Genomic DNA, 20,518 nt, shown 5'->3' on the forward strand with positions numbered 1-20,518 from the left:
TCTGCGGGTCCACTTGGAGTTCCTGCAGGCAAGATCCTTGACCACCAAATCCGGGCCCTGCCAAAGAACGAGGTCTCAGCTGGAGAGCGCCAGTTTCCAGTGAGATCCCACTACCCTGCAAAACCTTCTCAAGTTCCAGCCCAGCCCTCGTCCTCTTCTGCCGGCTATTGGCCAGAGGTGAGTCTGGGCCCAATCGGGGCTGCCTGTCCCCTTCAACCTCTTTCCCCCCTCCCCCGCCTGAACTCCCTGGATTGGCCCCTGATCCTGCTGCTCCTGTCTCCGGTCCCCTTTGAGAGCACCCTTGGAGCTCTGATACACCCCCACCCATCCCAACCTCCAGCCTACCCCCCCCCCACCCTGTGCCCTACCCCACCTACGGTCCTGCCGCTCTGGTTGAGCACTGGGACAGAGGGTGGAGCCAACAGTCCACCCTACTTCGGAGACCTCTCGGAGCAACTCCGAACAAAGGAGACCTGACTATCCACGTGGGACCACCTGTAATTCCCACTGGCTTGGTCCCTGACCCCGCCTCCAGTCCTCTGCTGGAGTCCCAGGCCCCCTCCCAGAGATCCGCCTATCTCTGCGGGTCCACTTGGAGTTCCTGCAGGCAAGATCCTTGACCCCCAAATCCGGGCCCTGCCAAAGAATGAGGTCTCAGCTGGAGAGCGCCAGTTTCCAGTGAGATCCCACTACCCTGCAAAAACTTCTCAAGTTCCAGTCCAGCCCTCGTCCTCTTCTCCCGGCTATTGGCCAGAGAGAAGCCTCCTAGAGAGCTTGGACCACACAGAGATACAGACATTGAATCTTTGATCCACATAAGCCCATCTGGGAAGGACCGTAGAGAGAGGGAAGAGACACCACCAACACCTACAGGAAGAAGCTATGGGAAGAAGGCAATACAAGAGAACACCTAACAACAGAAAGACAAACATGACACCACCAGAATCTAGGGAATCTACACCAACTAGAATGGAACACAACAACAAAGCAGAGGAAGCAGAAGGGTATGACTTAAAAATCACCATCATAAAAATGATAGAGGCCCTCAAAGAAGATATGAGAAAATCCCTTAAAGAAATAGAGGAAAAAACAAACAAAAAAGTGGAAGAAATGAACAAATTCCTTAAGGAAAGTACAGAAAGCCAAGAAAAAACAATTAACCAGGTGAAGGAAACGGTTCAAGATTTGAAAACCGAAATTGAGAAAATAAAGGCAACACAAATGGAAGGAAAGCTGGAAATTGAAAAGCTGGGCAAAAAATCGGAAACCACGGACACAAGCATAACCAATAGAATTCAAGAGATGGAAGAGAGAATCTCAGGCGCAGAAGATAAACTAGAAGAAATAGATTCATCGACCAAAGAAAACCATAAATCCAACAAATCCTTAACACACAATATCCAGGAAATGTGGGACACCATGAAAAGGCCAAACCTAAGAATAATAGGCATAGAGGAAGGTGAGGAAGCCCAGCTCAAAGGTGCTGAAAACATATTCAACAAAATCATCGAGGAAAACTTTCCAAATCTGAAGAAGGACATGCCCATGAAAGTACAAGAAGCATACCGAACCCCAAATAGGCTGGACCAAAGAAAAAAGACCCCTCGACATATAATAATCAAAACACCTAGCATACAGAATAAAGAAAAAATATTAAGAGCAGCGAAGGAAAAAGGACAGGTAACATATAAAGGCAGACCTATCAAAATTACACCTGACTTCTCCATGGAAACCCTCAAGGCCAGAAGGTCCTGGATAGATGTTCTAAAAGTATTAAGAGAACACGGATGCCAGCCTAGGCTACTATATCCAGCAAAACTCTCAGTCAATATAGATGGAGAGAACAAGATATTCAATGACAAAACCAGATTTTCCCAATATGTATCTACAAATCCAGCCCTACAGAAAGTATTGGAAGGAAAATTCCAACCCAAGGAAGGTAACTACGCCCACAAAAATGTAGGCAACAGATAATCCAACTACACCAGAAACCTAGGGTGAAGCAGAACAAATATATTCACAATACCACTGCCAACAACAAACCTAAATCAAACAACCACCAACAATCAATGGTCCTTACTCACCCTCAACATTAATGGTCTTAACTCACCTATAAAAAGACACAGATTAACAGAATGGATACGAAGACAGAATCCATCCTTCTGCTGCATACAAGAAACACATCTTAGCTCCAAAGATAGACATTACCTCAGGGTAAAGGGTTGGGAAAAGATTTTCCAATCAAATGGAAATAAGAAGCAAGCAGGCGTAGCTATCCTAATATCTAACAAACTAGACTTCAAACCAAAACTAGTCAAAAGAGATGAAGATGGTCATTTCATATTCATCTCAGGAGAAATCCATCAACACAAAGTCTCAATTCTGAACATCTATGCCCCTAATACAAAGCCACCCACATTCGTAAAAGAAACACTACTAAAACTCAAAGCTCATATAAAACCTCACACACTTATAGTGGGAGACTTCAATACACCACTCTCAACATTAGACAGGACCACAAATCAGAAACTCAACAAAGAAACAAAAGAATTAACAGAAGTTATGTCTCAACTGGGGCTAACAGACATCTATAGAACATTCCATCCAAAGACAAAAGAATATACCTTCTTCTCTGCTCCACATGGAACCTTCTCTAAAATCGACCACATACTAGGAGACATAACAAACCTCAACAGATACAAGAGAATAGAAATAGTCCCCTGTATCTTATCGGACCACCATGCTTTAAAATTGGAATTCAACAACAATACAAATAGCAGAAAACCTGCAAACTCATGGAAACTTAACAATGTGCAATTGCACCACTCCTGGGTCAAAGAAGAAATAAAGAAAGAAATTAAAGACTTTCTAATATTCAACGAGAATGAGGATACAACATACCCGAACTTATGGGACACCTTGAAAGCAGTGCTACGAGGGAAGTTCATTGCACTAAGTGCCCATATGAAGAAAACAGAGGATAGTCACATAAATGAATTAACAGCGCAACTGAAAACCTTAGAACAGAGAGAAGCGAATTCACCCGCAGGAGCAGACGCCAGGAAATAATCAACTTGAGGGCTGAAATCAACAAAATAGAAACCAGGAAAACAATACAAAAAATCAATGCAACAAAGAGTTGGTTTTTTGAGAAAATCAACAAGATTGATAAACCTTTATCCAAATTAACGAAAAAGCAGAGACAGAACATGCAAATTAACAAAATCAGAAACGAAATGGGGAACATAACAACAGACACAGAGGAAATCCAGACAATTTTCAGGTCATACTTCGAAAATCTGTATTCCACAAAAATTGAAAATTCAAAGGAAATGGACAAGTTTCTGGATAACTATCACTTACCAAAATTAAATCAAGAACAGACAAACAACTTAAATAGACCTATAACCCGAAATGAAATAGAAGCAGTCATCGAAAGCCTTCCAACGAAAAAAAGTCCAGGGCCAGATGGATTCAGTGCAGAATTCTACCAGACATTCAAGGAAGAACTAATACCACTACTCCTCAAACTGTTCCACAAGATAGAAACAGAAGGTTTATTGCCAATCTCTTTTTATGAGGCCACAATAACTTTGGTACCCAAACCTCACAAAGACACAACTAAGAAAGAAAACTACAGACCAATATCCCTGATGAACATCGATGCAAAAATACTCAATAAAATAATGGCAAACCGAATTCAAAAATACATCAGAGAAATCATCCACCATGATCAAGTAGGCTTCATACCTGGATTGCAGGGATGGTTTAACATACGAAAATCTATCAACGTGATCCACCATATAAACAAACTGAAAAAGAAAAACCATATGATTATCTCCCTAGATGCAGAAAAAGCCTTCGATAAAATTCAACACCCTTTCATGATAAAGGTATTAGAGAGGTCAGGGATAACAGGAACATACCTAAACATAATAAGAGCAATATACAGCAAACCAACTGCCAACATCAAACTGAATGGAGAGAAACTTAAGCCAATTCCTCTAAAATCAGGAACAAGACAAGGCTGTCCTCTCTCTCCATATCTCTTCAATATCGTACTAGAAGTTCTAGCTAATGCTATAAGACAACAAAAGGAGATCAAGGGCATCCAAATTGGAAAGGAAGAAGTCAAACTGTCTCTATTTGCAGATGATATGATAGTTTACATAAGCGACCCAATAAACTCTACCAGGGAACTCCTACAGCTGATAAACACCTTCAGCAAACTAGCAGGATACAAGATAAACTCAAAAAAAATCAGTAGCCCTATTTTTTTCAGACGACAAAGAGGCAGAGAAAGAAATCAGAGAAACATCACCCTTTACAATAGCCACAAGCAACATAAAGTATCTTGGTGTAACGCTTACCAAACAAGTAAAAGATCTATATAATAAGAACTTTGTGACTCTAAAGAAAGAAATTAAAGAAGATACCAGAAAATGGAAAGACCTCCCATGCTCTTGGATAGGTAGGATAAACATAGTAAAAATGGCAATCTTACCAAAAGCAATCTACAGATTCAATGCAATCCCCATTAAAATCCCACCACAATTCTTCACCGACCTTGAAAGGATAATAATTAACTTTATATGGAAAAACAAAAGACCCAGGATAGCCAAAACAACCCTATACAATAAAAGAACATCAGGAGGCATCACCATTCCTGACTTTAAGCTCTACTACAGAGCTATAGTTCTGAAAACAGCCTGGTATTGGCATAAAAATAGACAGGTAGACCAATGGAATCGAATTGAAAATCCTGATATTAATCCATGCACCTATGAACACCTGATTTTCGACAAAACAGCTAAAATGATACAATGGGGCAAAGACAGCATCTTCAACAAATGGTGCTGGCACAATTGGATGAGGGTGTGTAGAAGACTGCAGATAGACCCATGTCTGTCGCCATGCACAAAACTCAAGTCCAAATGGATCAAAGACCTCAACATCAATCCAGCCACATTGAACCTCTTAGAAGAGAAAGTAGGAGGTACCCTTGAACAAATTGGTATAGGAGACCGCTTCTTGAACATAACTCCAGGGGCACAGACACTGAAAGAAACAATTAATAAATGGGACCTCTTCAAACTTAGAAGCTTCTGTAAGGCAAAGGACACAGTTGACAAGACCAAACGGCAGCCCACTGACTGGGAAAAGATTTTCACTAATCCTATATCCGACAAAGGGCTGATCTCCAAAATATACAAAGAACTCAAGAAACTAGTCAACAAAACACCAAATAACCCTATTAAAAAATGGGGTACAGAACTGAAGAAAGAATTCTCAATGGAGGAAATCAAAAAGGCTGAAAGACACTTAAGAAAATGCTCCACATCCTTAGCTATCAGGGAAATGCAAATCAAAACAACTTTGAGATACCATCTTACCCCTGCCAGAATGGCTAAAATTAGAAACACCAGTGATGACTTATGTTGGAGAGGATGTGGAGAAAGTGGAACACTCCTCCACTGCTGGTGGGAGTGCAAACTCATACAGCCACTTTGGAGATCAGTATGGCGGTTCCTCAGGAAAATGGGAATTAGTTTACCACAGGACCCGGCAATCCCCCTCTTAGGCATATACCCAAAGGATTCACATCAATGCAACAAAGACATCTGTTCAACTATGTTCATAGCAGCACTATTTGTAATAGCAAGAACCTGGAAGCAACCTAGATGCCCTTCAATTGAAGAATGGTTAATGAAGATGTGGCACATCTACACAATGGAATACTACTCTGCAGAAAAAAATAATGGTATCTTGAAATTCGCAGGCAAGTGGATGGCACTTGAAGAAACCATCCTGAATGAGGTAACCCAGTCACAAAAAGAGGAACACAGTATGTACTCACTCATATATGGATTTTAGACCTAGATCAAATGATCACCAGCCTATAAATCACATCACCAGAGGAACTAGGATACAAGTTGTATTCTAAGAGATTCATATAAAGTCCCTCACAGAACTGGGAAGGGACAAGTCCCCCAGACCTCAGGTATAGTGGGGGAGGACAGCTAATGGAGAGAGAAGTAGGAGAAAATGGGGGGGGGGAGAAAAAGGCATGTGCGACTAGGAGTTTTGTGCCTTTTTTTAGGAATAGAAAATAGGAAAGAGAGAGAGAGACAGAGACAGAGAGAGAGAACATAAAAGAGGGAGCCAATATTGGTTTGAAGATAAAGTTGAACACAAAGAAAGGTCGAAGGAACTACAAGACTGCTCCCAACTAACAATCTCAGCTTCCGTGGAAAGGCTATCATAAATGCCCTTCCTGGAGAGTGAGATCAACAACTAACTTCTCCATGGAGTCCTCAACTAATGCCTGTTGAAAACAGGAGCAAACACCCATACATAAACACTGAGTCAAACTAGAACCCAGAAGCAGATGGAGAGGACAAGACCATGTGGTAGAAGTACATAGAGACAGCTTACCTGAACAAGGAGGAGCTAAGGGCCACTAGACTGATAGCTGGGAAGCCAACAGGGGTCTGACTCGGACTCCCCTGAATATGGGTCTCAGCCAGAAGGTCTGAGCAGTCTAAGAGACCTCAGACAGTGGAGCCAGGATGTATCCCTGGTGCACAAAAGGACTTTGCAAACATATCCCCCATGGAGGGATAACTGCCTTATTCTAGAGATAGGAGAGAAGCCCTAGTCCCTACTTCACAGGACCTGTCAGATCTACATGACCCCAACTGGATGGCATTCCCCTACATATTGTATTGTGGTGGGGGGTTGGGAGGGGAGGGTGTTTAGAGTGCATGGGAGAGGGTAGAGAGGGTAAAAGGGAGGGAAGGAGGGAGGGAGGGCTTGGGGGGGAGGGAGGGAGGGAGGGAGAGGGAACTGGGATCGACATGTAAAATAATAATAATAAAAAAAAAAAAAAAAAAAAAAAAAAAAAACGCTTTGACTCCAAAATTTAAGTTGAAGAACAAGTTACTGGGGAAAAGTATTTCTATTTTTGTTTCCACAGAAAATGAAAAGATGTGGATTCCTTCCAGACTAATGTGGTTTGATCACACCAGACCGCCTGAAGCAGAGTACAAGCTGATCCTACATTCCAAACAGCTGGACAAAACAGCCCTACAGACTACAGCTAGGATATCTGAATCTTCTTCGAATCCCCCAAGACAGCGCCCCTTACCAGCAGGAAGTAGTTTGGAAAGAACGACGCCCAAATTCCCAAATATTGTGTATAAATGTTTGTTTTCATTTAATTGGACTTTGTTATATAAAATTAAATAAAAAATACTCTATATGCAAAAAAAAAAAAAAAAAAAAAAAAAAAAAAAAAAAAAAAAGAACAAAACCAGGAAAAAAATTTTAAGATCCCAATCAAAACACACACACACACACTCACACTCACACTCACTCACTCCTAGGCATGAGGCATGTGGTTGACAAGCCTATTGAAGAAAACTGGTTTTCCCTCTCAGCAAGTTATCAGCTGCAAACAGCTTCTTAGCTGGGGGTAGGACTATGTGTCTACTTCCCATTCTCAGTGCTGGAATTCTGTCTGGTTTAAACCGCTGAAGGTTCTGAGTGTGCTGTCAGTCCTGTTGTGTCTGGAAGAAGCTGTCTCCTGGCGTCATCTACCACCTCTGATTCTTACCAACCTGGCCCCCTCCTCTTATGCACATGTCCCTGAGCCTCAGTGAGATGAATGTGATAAAGACATTCCACTTAGGGCTGAGTGCTTCATCTTTCACTCTGTGTGTTTTCAGTTGTACATCTCTTTGTTAATTACCACCTACTGCAAAAAGGCTTCTCTGATGGGGGCTGAACAATGTTCTGCTCTACAGGTAGAGCAATATGTCAATAGGAGTAATTTTATTGCTATGTTCCTTTAGCAAAATAATAGTAGCAGGTTTCCCCCTAGGTCCATGACCTATCTAGTTTCAAGTTCTCGGTCACATTAGCAGCATCAGCTAAGTGTTCCATCTTACGAAGTGGGCCTCAAGACCAATCAAAAAGTGACTGATTATTCATTGCCATGACACTTATGCCACTATTGTACCAGTATATATCATAAGCAGGTGTCTGTTGTGGATTACAGGCTTTGTAGTTGGGTGAAATTAATCACTTTTCTCCTCTTTTAGGTCCTAAAACCTTCCAGAACCATGATTAGTAGTCAAGAGGGTGAAGCTTCTAGTTGGACACCATCTCAATTTCCCCATGTTCAATGACATAAGTGGTGTCTTCAGCAACAGAGTCTAACCATCAGGGTTATGGAGAATAACCAATAGCCTTGGAATAGCTTGTGATGCTTGTGAGGTGGTGGTCTATGAAGTCCTTTTGAACAACAATTCAACCAGATGTAACCCATTCCTGGCATTGGAAGTTTTACTTGGTGGCTTAAGATGACTAGTTGGGGCATTGTCTCCCCGTTATATGGTTTGTTTAAATTCCTTTCACATATGCATTTCCTTCAGGGAACTTCTACAGTAGGTTTCTTTGGGGTTTTTCAAAAGACCTTTAGACATTCCTCCTTCATCCTACTTCTCATCATCTTCTCCAATAAATTCTATTCTAGTTTCCCCTTTGTTTGTTGATAAGATTGTTACATTTTTACTTTAACTATAAGTGTAATACAATTCATTTATACTTTCAAAGAATAAAGGTCTAATTACATGTTTAAATTATTGTACATATTCATATGAATGTATATCTTGCCTGCATATACCTGTTTATACCATGAGCCCACAGATGTTCAAGTCAGATCCTCAGAACTAGAGTTACGGATGGGTGTAGCTATGATGTAGGTGCTGGAAACAAGTACTCTTAACCACTAAGCCATCTCTCTAGGACTCTAGATTTATTAATTTTTACTTTATGTATACGGTGTTTTATCTGCATGTATAGCTGTGTATCACATATCTATTTAATGTCTATGGAGACCAGGAAAGGCATCAGGTCTCATGGAACTGGAGTTAAAAAAGATGGTTTTGTTATGCTATGTGCTTGTTGGGAATTGAATCTGCATTCTCCGAAAGAGCAGCTATTGCTCTTAACTACTAAGCTTTGTCTCCAGCCACACAGATCTACTTACTTTTTAAAAGCATAACTATCAACAATGTATTCATTTGGTATAAATGTTTTTATAACTTTGGAAACCTCCTTTCCCACAAACATTTTGAATATTTTGGGCTAAGAATTAGTCCTTGTCCTTAACTTTAAATTGGCAATTAAAAAAACAATCACAGTGTAATGTCACATAAACTACAAGTATAAGATCATTTGAAAAAGTAGTTTTTGAATAATTTAGCCAAAACAGTAAACTTGATGGAATTAGGAATAGTTTCTATAAGCCAAGCATGGTGGAACATACTTTTAATCCCAGCACTTGGGAGGCAGAGGCAAGTGGATCTGAGTTTTAGGCCAGCCTGATCTACAGAGCAAGTTCCAGGACAGCAGGGTTACATAGAAAAACCCTGTGTCAAAAAAAAAAAAAAAAAAAACAAAAAACAAAAAAAAAAAAACCCCAAAAAACCAAAAGGGATACATTAATTCAGGCAAATTGACACACACCTTCAATCCCAGCACTCCAGAGGTAGAGGCAGAGTTCAAAGTCAGCCTGGTCTACCTAAGTGAGTTCCAGGACAGTCAAGGGTAGAGAGAGAGAGACTTGGTCTCAAAAAGAAAGAAATTGGTTCAATAAAATATATACATAAAAAAAAATCCATGCAGAGGGCTGGAGAGACGGATCAACAGTTAAAAGCATTTGCTGCTTTTGCAATTTCTGAGTTTGGTTCCTGCACCCACATGGAAGGCAGCTCACCGCCCCCTGTAATTCTAGGTCCAGGGGATCTAACACTCTATTCTGACCTCTGTGGGCTCTAGTCACATACATATATACCTAGACACACACAGACACCAGACACAGACAGACACACACAAACACACTCATTCATACATATTCAGATGAACGATTGCTCATGTCTGTATGTTAGCAGAAAAACAAATACCTTATTAGTCATTTTACTAATAGAAGTTAAATTCAGTGATATCCTTGATTATCTGAACAATGTCCACCTTCCTTCCTCCAAACCAGGTTACATAAAAACAGTGAGTGAAAACTTTACAAAGCCAGCTAACCAAAACATAACTCGGACCCTTACCATTTGCACATATAGAGTGCTCCAATTTAGTATGTGTTTGTTCTATGTACCGGACATGGAGATTTTCCTTTCTTCGTAGTCGGTTAATGCCAGAAAATGAAAAGGATGTTATTGGTGAATCTGGAATAACGTTTTCCTCATATTCCAGCTCAGCTACTTGATCCTGTTGATCATTTCTAGAGCAAAATGACAAATTGAAAGAGAATGGGTTCTGTAAATACTTATTAAAACATCTACTAAATAATGTGTAACTTTAGAATAGAAATACAAAGATATAAAGGATGCTATCCCTTGCATGTAATGTTCCAAACTCAGAGACTAGAAACGAATGCAAGTAAGCCAGTACAAAGTGGAGAATATTAGTAGAATGCTTAACCTAAACTATTTGAAACATCTGGAATTGAAGTAGAAAGTACAGACTGCAGCACCTGAGGTAAAATTAAAGGTATTTTGAATCGTAAAGAATTCACACAGCTTGAGGAAAGGTACGCAAAAGTGTCTACTTGTGTTGCATAAGGGTAAACTGGAATTACAGGACACCCTGAGTGAATGTGTCCACAAGTGAAGAGAAAAAGAATTAAGGTTTCAGAGCATAAAAAGAATGCGATAATTTAACAAGAGCATGCAAAAGTGATTGGAATAAAAAAAAAAAAAGGAGATAAGTTAATTAGACAGTAGCTATAAAAGAGCAGGCAAGATTCTGTGGTTTGAACTATGATACTTATGTATGGAAAGGAAATGGCCAATGCTAAACGATGTGGTAGGAGAATCAAATGATACACAGGATGATAATGCTGACATATTAACTACCAACCTTTGTTGTGTGTTTACATTTCCAGGAAGTATTTCATTTGTAGTCTGCCTCTTAAAACTCCCATCAGAACTGTTTTAGCTGTTCTTTCTCAATGATCTATGAGAAGCCAGGGCTTCTTGTCATAAGGAATCCAGTTTAAAAGCTTTTAAAATTTAGCTTTTTCCTTTGCTACTGTGAAGAATTTCTATCTCCAGTTAAAACACAATTTAAACTCACTAAAACAATGTTACAGCCATGAAGCTGTTATTGAAAAATCCTCACCTTCAAAGTACAAATCCTGAAAGTACAAATAGTCCTTAAAGTACAAATAATCTGATCCCTTAATCCCTTAGAACCAATGTAAGTTTATCATATAAATAATTTATAATAATTTAAAATCTGACTTTTAAAAGTAGTGTTATTAGAACAATGTTCTTAAGGAATGCTTCATTGAGTATCTAGCCATCAGGAAATCTGAAAAATGACCCTCTTAATACCTTTTCACTATAAACAATATACTAAAAAAGGAACACAAACTCCAGTCACAAGTTATTATCAGTAGTAATATGTTTCAAGGGTTTAACCTCAGGCATACTTGGTTCAACATTTTATCAATGACCTTGATACAAGGCATTGACAGAAGTCACTTAAACCTGTGAAAGACATAAAGCTAAAAACGAACCTGACATATATCAGTGGAAACAGCAGCACATGTGAGTCACCTCAACCTAGAGTCATGAAGCAAACCTAGGAAAATGCAACAGCACTAGAGTAGGCCACTAAGATGTCTTAGCCAGCAATGGTACTGTCACTAAGCCTGACAACCTGAGTTTGATCCTACAATCCACAGAGTAGAAGGAAAGAACCGACTCCCCAGAGTTATCCTATAATTACTACATACATGTTCACATACACAAACATACACTAAGTTTCTTTTCTACTGTGATAAAACACTATGACCAAGGGAGTTTATTTGAGGCTTACAGTTTCAGAGAGTTAGAATCTATGACCATTATGCTGGAAAGCATGGCAGAAGCCAGGCATAAAGCAGAAGCTGAGAGCTCACGTTTTGAGATTTTGAGACACAACCATAAGACAGAGAGTGAGACTCGCCTGCCCCAGTGACACCCCTCCTCCAACAAGGTCGATCTTTTCTAACAGCTCCATCAACTAGAGATCAAGTGTTCCAATACTCCAGCCTTTGGGAACCATTCTCATTCAAACCACACAAACACAATGCCATTTAAAAAATTAAAGAACAGGAATAGTGTGTCAGAGGAGAGAGAGGGTGACACCATGTATAGGTAACCTGTGACTGTTTCAAAGCAAGACTACAGAGAAGGGGTTTTAAGTCAAGAGTGAATATACTTCAATTACGATTACTGTCTAGCCGAACTAAGTAAGTTATTTAACATTCCTGAGCTCTACTTTCCTTATTGATTAAATAGGTATGCTTCTGTACTTTCTTCTTTTCTTTTCATGGGAAATTTGTAAAGAGGGAAGATACAACTTAGTTCCCCAAATGTAAGTATTTAACCAAAAGTGCTACTTTAAAAAGTAGCCTGGGAAGGGCTTGGTGGCGAATGCCTTTAATCCCAGCACTTGAGAAGCAGAGGCAGGTGGATTTCTGTGAGTTTGAGGCCAGCCTGGTCTTCAGAGCGAGTTCCTGGACAGGCTCCAAAGCAATACAGAGAAACCCTGCCTCGAAAAAACAACAACAAAAAGTAGCTTAAGAAGCTAGGGAGATGGCTCACTGAGTAAACAGTTTGCAATGCAAATATGAGAACCTGAGTCTGAATCCCTAGACCCCACATGAATCCAAACACAGTACATGTGTTTGTAACCCCACGCTCCTAATACAATATTGGAGGCAAAGACAGATAAATCCCTAGGAACTCAGAAGCAGGCTAGCCTGGTATAAGCAACAGTGACTAAAAGATCCTGCTTCAAACAGGTGATAAGGACAAATACCTAAGGTGGTCCTCTGACATCTACACACAAACAACTACAGAAACACAGCTATTCTGACAAAGACATCACTTCAACACACATACACACACAGTGGGGGGGAATGAAAAAGATTAGCAAAACATTAACAAAAACTTAAAAAGGAACAAGAGTTCTAGGACAGCCAGGACTATTGTTTCAGAGAGAAAACCTGTCTGGAAAGCACCCCGACCCCAAAAAAGGAAGAAAAGAAAGGTGTGTGTATATTAATACATGATGAAAGATTTTTTTCAATGAACTATTAAGTCATGTCTCTGAAGTCCTGCATTTACATTTAATACTTTGCAAGCAGAGGGCAGAGAAAGGATAAACTAATATGTATGTTTGTTTGTACTTAATATTGGTCAAACATATATAAGTAAAAAGACACGAAAATGAGGAGTTGTCAGCCTTGCTGTGTTTAGCTCCTACCCGGATCTCTGAGCAAAAACTTAATGGCACTCTGAAGAGTTCTCATGAAGGGCAGTCAACAAATAAAAAAATAAGCTGAGCCAGGTATCAAAAGTGAAGTTAAGTAAAACAAGAAGAGTCATATTCCAGATGGTCCTAGAAGGTGAAGCTGGGATCAACAGTGTAATTCTAAATAAGCTTAGAAAATACTTCAAACATTGCATCTTGCTAAAATATTACACTCTTGGGGAAAAGGGAACTTGCATCAAAAACCATTCAAACAATGGCTGAAGACATCATACAACAAACTCACTTTTAGAGAAAATAAAATGAATCCTCTGAAAGTCTGTATAGACGCCTTTGATCAAAGAGAGCTATGACCACAATAGCCAACTTATTTAATCACTTGCTTTCTGTGAATTATAGATATGGCTCTTCTTTTCTACTGAATATTTTATTACTGCAGCTTCAGTTAATGATTATCTGGCCATATAGGAAATCAGTATTGTCAAATCCAGCTCAAGTGTGTTAGAAGAATTAAGTCAATATTTTCTAAAATTCAGGGGAATTCAGGTAGTCCTATTTGTATTGGCAATCAGAGCAAATAAAGTTGCCTTTGTAAGACAATATTTGCTATTTTTTAAAAACTGCTAACCAAAAAGAGAACAAGTTGAGAAGAGCAAGTTACTGAAAAAGTTGGCTCAAGACAATCACAACTATCTTAAATTTTAGAAAAGAAAGGAAAACTACAATAGACTGTTACTTCCTACACTCTTCTTTTCATTATTATTTTTAAGACTCATTTTATTACAGATGGTTGGGAGCCACCATGTGGTTGCTGGGACCTCTGGAAGAGCAGCCACTGCTCTTTAACGGCTGAGCCATCTCTCCAGCCCTACCTGCTCTTATACTGTTACCACCAAGCAAACACTTACACACTTTGAATTTGTCTATGTGACAAGTTTTTACTGTAGTGCTTTTTTTTTTTTTAATTCAAGATCAGTGGCTAACAGAAAAAAGTCTGTATTTCAGAACACTAAAAATAAATTCCACATTAATTAGAATTAACATTTATTTTTTAATATTATTGATTGTGTGTGTGTGTGTGAGAGAGAGAGAGAGAGAGAGAGAGAGAGAGAGAGAGAGAGAGAGAGAGACATGGAGGAACCTGTGGGAAGAGAGAGAGACAGAAAGACAGACATGCAAGAACCTGTGGAGGTCAGAACTGGAGTAACAGGCAGTTGTGAGCAGTTCTAAGAGTGTTGGGAACAGAACCTGTATCCTCTGCAAAAACAGTAAGCAGTCTTAACCATTGGGCCCTCTCCAGACTAGAACGGGTATTTCTATCAAGCAAATGCCAATTTATTTTCAATACACTTAAACATTAGGCCTTCAGGCAATCATCCACTTAATTCTGTATAATATCTAAGCACTTAAAGATTAACAAGGCTAATACTTTCAAAGGTGTTGTATCATGAGCTACATGTGCTAAATCATGCTGTAACAAATAAATATATCAACAATACCCTATCTTACATCCTTGGAAGCAAGAAATATTCAGATTTATTTTTAATAAAAATATACAGTACACACAGATTATACCACATGCAGCAGATTCTGAGTCATCATTAGCAATAAATACCTTGATACAGTTACTGCAAATATGTGCTATTCACATGGAATAAGATAAAGACTACAAATAGCATTCTGGCAGTTAAAATAAACATAGATTGTCAATACATGAAATAAACAAAAACAACTTTGGAGCTCAGACCTCTTTTCATTACAGAAAATGAGTGAATAGGAATGTTTGCATTTTCATACACTCATTATCGACTCTTCTTTCCTAGTCTTGAGTTTTTGTAGGTACCTATTTTTATTTTTATTATTATTATTATTGTTTTTCAAGACAGGGTTTCTCTGTGTTGCCCTGACTGTCCTGGAACTAGCTCTGTGTAGATAAACCAGGCTGGCTTTGAACTCACAGAGTTCCACTTGTCTCTGCCTCCCAAGAACTGGGATTAATCACGAGTGTGCACCACCACTGCTCATCTTAGATGCCTTTTTAAATGCAACAGGATATTAAGAATTCTGTAACACTACGACAACTGTCCTGAATGCAACAATTTTTAAAAACCATAGGTTTTTGGTGTGCCTGCTGTCCCAGCTAACTGATAGGTAAGACTTCTTGAGACCACAATTTCAAAGCCACCTGGATAACAAATGTAATGAGACCCAAGACTCTACTTCAAAACTTAAATACAAACAAAAATCAACAAAACTCTAAATAAAAACAACACAACTTTAGATCTTAGGGTTCTTATTGCTGTGATAAAGGTCAGGCCTTTAATCCCAGCACTCAGGAGGCAGAGGCAGATGGATCTCTGTGAGCTTGAGGCCATCCTGATCTACAGAGCTAGTTCCAAGACAGACGGGTATTAAGAAAACAAACAAACAAACAAACAAACAACAACAAAAACCTGTCTTAAGAAAAAACCCAGACCCAAACGAATCCCCACCATGACCAAGAACACGGGGCAAAGGCGGCGTCTATTCAGGTTATGTGTCCTGATGACAGTTCACCCACCATAAAGGGAAGTCAAAGCAGGAGCTGAAGGCATGAAGGGAGGCAGGGACTGAAGCAGAGGTCATGGAGGTGCTGTCCCCTGGCTCCTCGCCCTGCTTTCTTTCAGCGTTCAGGACCACCTGCCTACGTGTAGTACCATCTACAAGAGGCTGAGGTCTCCCACCTCAGTCAGCAATGAGGAAAGTGCCCACAGGCCTGTGTACAGAGTCTGGCAGGGACACCTTCTCAACCAAGGTCTCGTCCCAAGGGACTCAGCCTGTGTCTAGTTGACATGAGACTAACCGGCAGAGTGGGAACTAAAAAGTAACCTATTTCACTCTGAGTTTTGTCAGACCACATTAGAAAGACAAGCCCAGGATTTTACTCAGAAGATAAGGTTTGGTCCATGTTCACTCTACTCACCAGTGATGAAACTATGTGAGCTTTGGTTCTCTCAGCTGTAAAATATGGATAAGAAACTACTCTGCAGAATCACAGTGCAGACTAGGAATAATTAATTACAAGTGGGAAAAGTGCAGAATAAAAACATTTTTATTCCTGAGAAGAAGGAAAAAATAAAAGGGCGAAGTTGTTTTATATGCCTAAGAAATCTGCAAGAGGAATGAGGACACTGGAAAATGAAGTAAAAAATATTAGATATTTATCTGAAATACAAAGTAATTAAAGAACTTTTCTACTATTTGAATGTTTTTGTTTTGTTTTTTGTTTGTTTGTTTGTTTTTTTGAGACAGAGTTTGAAGCCTGTCCTGGAATTCACTCTGTAGACCAGGCTGACCTCAAACTTACTGAGATCCGCCTGCCTCTGCCTACCAAGTGCTGGGATTGAGGTGTATGCCACCACTGCCTGGCTATTTGAAGCTTTAAATGTTTTAAGATGCTGATAGGTATTCCCCTAAAACATATACAAAATGCAGTGATTCTCTGTATTTATTATTGTAGAGCATTTCATAATTTTAAAAAAGTAAAATTTGTGACTATACCTTCACTTTGTACAACTAAGTATAATAAAAGTATAATAAAAGCAAGAAAAGTAAAAGAGTGTTCTCTGCTGCTGAGAGAATACTTACTCAGTTTTCTGTTGCAGCTGCTCACAAAGCTTTTTGTTTTCTTCCTGAAGAGTATTCTTTTCATTCACTTAAAAACAACACGGAAGAGAAAGCATATTGATATTCATGTCAGGTGCTTAAAAGGTCAACATTTATAAAGAAGTTAGGATTTCATTCCTTTTCATTTTTTAAGACAAGGTTTCACACACACTCTAGCTGAGGCTATTTTGGAATTCAGTGTATCGATAGGCCAAAATAGCCTCAAATAAAAAAAATTAAAAATAAATTAAAAATCACAAAAATCCTCATATCTCAAACCCTTAAAAGGGTCTGCTAGGATGTGAGGCATGGCACTGGTCAGAAATGAGGGTTTCTAATCCTAAATCATAATGTCACAAAAGGTTAGTGCTACTGGGCAAAACTAGCTTGGTCTTGGGTAGTGATTAATGCATTTGCTAGAGTGCCAATTCTATGTAACTGATTAACTGATAGTTTTATATAATGCTTGTGGACAAAAGAATATTAAGGAGTACAGTCTAATTATTCACACTGAGGACAAGAAAGAATTCCATCTGGGTTATTCAGTTCTATTTTCAAATATTATGTTAGACAGTTACCTTAAAATAAATTTAATTACAAAAATAATGTTTCCTAGTGTTCCCAGGGTCTGGATTTTATACAAATTATAAACCTTAATATTAGTAAAATACTTATAGGCACAGGTGAATGGATGAAACAAATAAACAAAAATCATCCCCAGTGAGGTATCCCAGACCCAGAAAGACAGATATGGTATGTATTTGCTTGTAGGTGGGTATTAGCCATTAAGTGAATGATAATCAAGCTATAATCCATAGAAATCACAGAGATTAGGTATAGAGTAAGGGACTATGGGGGGACAGAGAGATCTCCCTGGGAAATAGAATAGATAGCTTTGGATGGACTGGGAGTTCGGGCCCTAAATGGGATGTCGCCATCAAATCCCTCCTCTAAGGGATCAAGGAAGAGCCAGAGGAAATGGAGGACACCAACTAAACAAAGTCCTCTAAGTCAACATGACTGATACACATATGGACTCAGAGACCGAGGCTGCATACACAGGGTCTGCATGAGATAGAGCATCAGAGCTGAAAGTAGACACAAGTCCCCACCCCTAACCCAGAGGCAACTATAATGGATAGCCACTTGCAAATGAAAACTGAGTTTCCTCCAAGGAGTCTCACAGGGAAACAAGATTTAAGGGTAGGCTATATGCCCAGCAGTAGATGGCCAACAGAAAATTAACTCAATGGCATCATTAGAGGTTCCCTGTCTCATAATGTCATGTTACGGCTCTTCCTTTTTATTTTTTAATTAAATTTTTAAAAAATTTATTTTATTTTTATGTATTATTTTCTAATTGAATTTACCTACAGATAGATCATAGTAGTAAGAACAGAAACTAAGACAGGATTATGTTTTAGGATTACCAGAAAACTGGATATGGTTGCTCAAATCTATTAACTCCAGAATTTGAGAGGCTGAGAGGCAAGAAGACTGCCATGACTTCAAAGATCAGCCTGAGCTACAGAATGAGATCCTATCTCAGAAAATAAAACCAAGGTTACCAACTAGCATTTTTCAGAGCAAATAACAGAAAGACTAAAATGTGGCATGTAGTGCGGCATATAGCAAAATGAAAACAAAGCATGGGCAAGACGACTTCTGATGATAATTAAAAGCAATGAGTACCTTGAGCCAGGCATGTCAGAACATTATTTATAATTCCAATGCTGAAGAAACTGAGGTAAAAGGTTTATAACTCAAGGACAGGAGGCCAGCATGAGCTATAAGGGAAGGGAGGGAAAAGAGGGGAGGGGAGAGAAGAGGAGGAGTGGTGGGAGGAATAGGGAGAGTAACTGAACTATGGAGGAGGAGTAAAGACAAACAGACCAGTATGTAGAACCAGAAGGATGTGACAACTCTGGTTTTTTAGGGGTTACCAAACTCAAAAATGACTTTAATAGCGCCAAGAGCTAAGAATTTAACAAAACACTACATGAATGGGTAGGAAGAAGAAACTGAAAATAATATACTCAATAAATACACATGTAAATCAAAATAGTACACACCTTTGTGAACATACTACATTGCTATATTTAACTTTACTATGCATCCAACTGCATGCAATCAAAATAAAAGCAATATGGTATTACCCAGAAATATGCTTCTCACCTTAAAACCTGGTGAGATTTTAAAGGACAATGTAAACAGTACATATATAACTTTTGTGCCTATTTCCTACTGAAACAGTAAGATTAAATCTATAAAAGACATCTAAAATTAAAACCTAAAATTTTTAAAATGTAAGTAATTGATACAATTAAAACCAATTCCCTATTAAGTTTTAACAACAGGACAGTATACTTTAAGTACTTGGTAAAAAATGAAAAGGAACTCACTAAGCTCTGTAATAAGCTTCAAATTCTGCTGTCGGATATTTTCAAATTCCTGCTGCTTTTTGTGCATATGTTCTTCAGTTACTGCACAGCGATCACACAATCCTGCTCTTAACCTGTGAACAGAAACAAGATATTTTTCATCTATTTCCTTATACAGAATGAGAATCCTTTTTTTCACATATTTGGGACTCTGGTGTTTAAGATTTTACTTTTTTGTCTTTTGTAGTATTTGCAGATAATACAAAGTCTAAAAAAAAAAAAAGCATTTTTTAAAAAGTCTAAAATTTGAAATATCTCCAAATGCACAGTTTTGGTTATGCTGTCATGTCATTGAAAGGTTCTGGGATCTCAAAGCATTCTGAATTCTGAAATTTTTAAAAAATTATTTTTATTTCCTAATTATATATACAGATGTGTGTATGTATATAAGTACAGGTGCTCCAGGAGGCTGAGGTGACAAGACCCCTGGGTGCTAGAGTTCCAGAGGATCTAAGTTGTCATACATGGATGCTGAGAAACAAATTCAGGTCCCATGTAAGAGCAGTATGTGCTCTTAAATGTCAACCCATCCCTTCAGTTACAAATGTGGGATTAGAGATGATCATACTATAAGCATCTTTAGAGTTTTATACTTTATAAAGATCTAAAAAATTGACAATTACAGTGACAACTAACGATTTAATACTAACCCTTTAATATACTCTTATCCAAACTGAAACCATGCTACAGTATCATTTCCTATATACTGCAGTTCTGGGTGAAATTACCATTTTAAATATTGTTCAGAGTCTTTTGTCTTTCCTTTCCTTTCCTTTGTACCCTTAAAAAACTGATTATTTTAAGATGGGGTTTCATCATGTAGCCTGGCTGGTCTGGAATACTCTATGTAGACCAGGCTGATCTCAAACTCACCAAGACCCTGCCTCAGCCTCCCCAGTGCTAGAAGTTAAGGTTGTCCCATCACATCTGGCTAAAAACTTATTTTTATTTTGGTTTTGAGATAGGGTCCATCTGTTATGTTGTCTAGGTTGACCTAAAGCTTACTACGTAGGCCAAACTGGTCTTGAACTTCTAATCCCGGTCCCATTGGTCCCAAAACTGAGGGAACCTTTTTCCTTTTTCTTGGGTAGGTG

The 20,518-nt window shown here is 38.9% G+C and overlaps 1 protein-coding gene across 2 annotated transcripts in view; it reads right to left on the reverse strand.

Moving 5' to 3' along the window:
* Rbbp8 (RB binding protein 8, endonuclease) overlaps positions 1 to 20,518 on the reverse strand; it is an 83,104-nt gene that overhangs the window by 26,624 nt on the left and 35,962 nt on the right. For both annotated transcript variants that reach the window (XM_051201981.1, XM_051201980.1), the window contains exons 5-7: positions 19,386 to 19,498; positions 16,966 to 17,032; positions 10,122 to 10,297 (exon numbers count right to left, since the gene is read on the reverse strand). In XM_051201981.1, the coding sequence (XP_051057938.1) occupies positions 10,122 to 10,297; positions 16,966 to 17,032; positions 19,386 to 19,498 (356 nt within the window). The remainder of the gene's footprint in view (positions 1 to 10,121; positions 10,298 to 16,965; positions 17,033 to 19,385; positions 19,499 to 20,518) is intronic.

The sequence above is a fragment of the Phodopus roborovskii genome, unplaced genomic scaffold (assembly GCF_943737965.1).
Source record: "Phodopus roborovskii unplaced genomic scaffold, PHOROB, whole genome shotgun sequence".
In the NCBI taxonomy this organism is placed as follows: domain Eukaryota; kingdom Metazoa; phylum Chordata; class Mammalia; order Rodentia; family Cricetidae; genus Phodopus; species Phodopus roborovskii.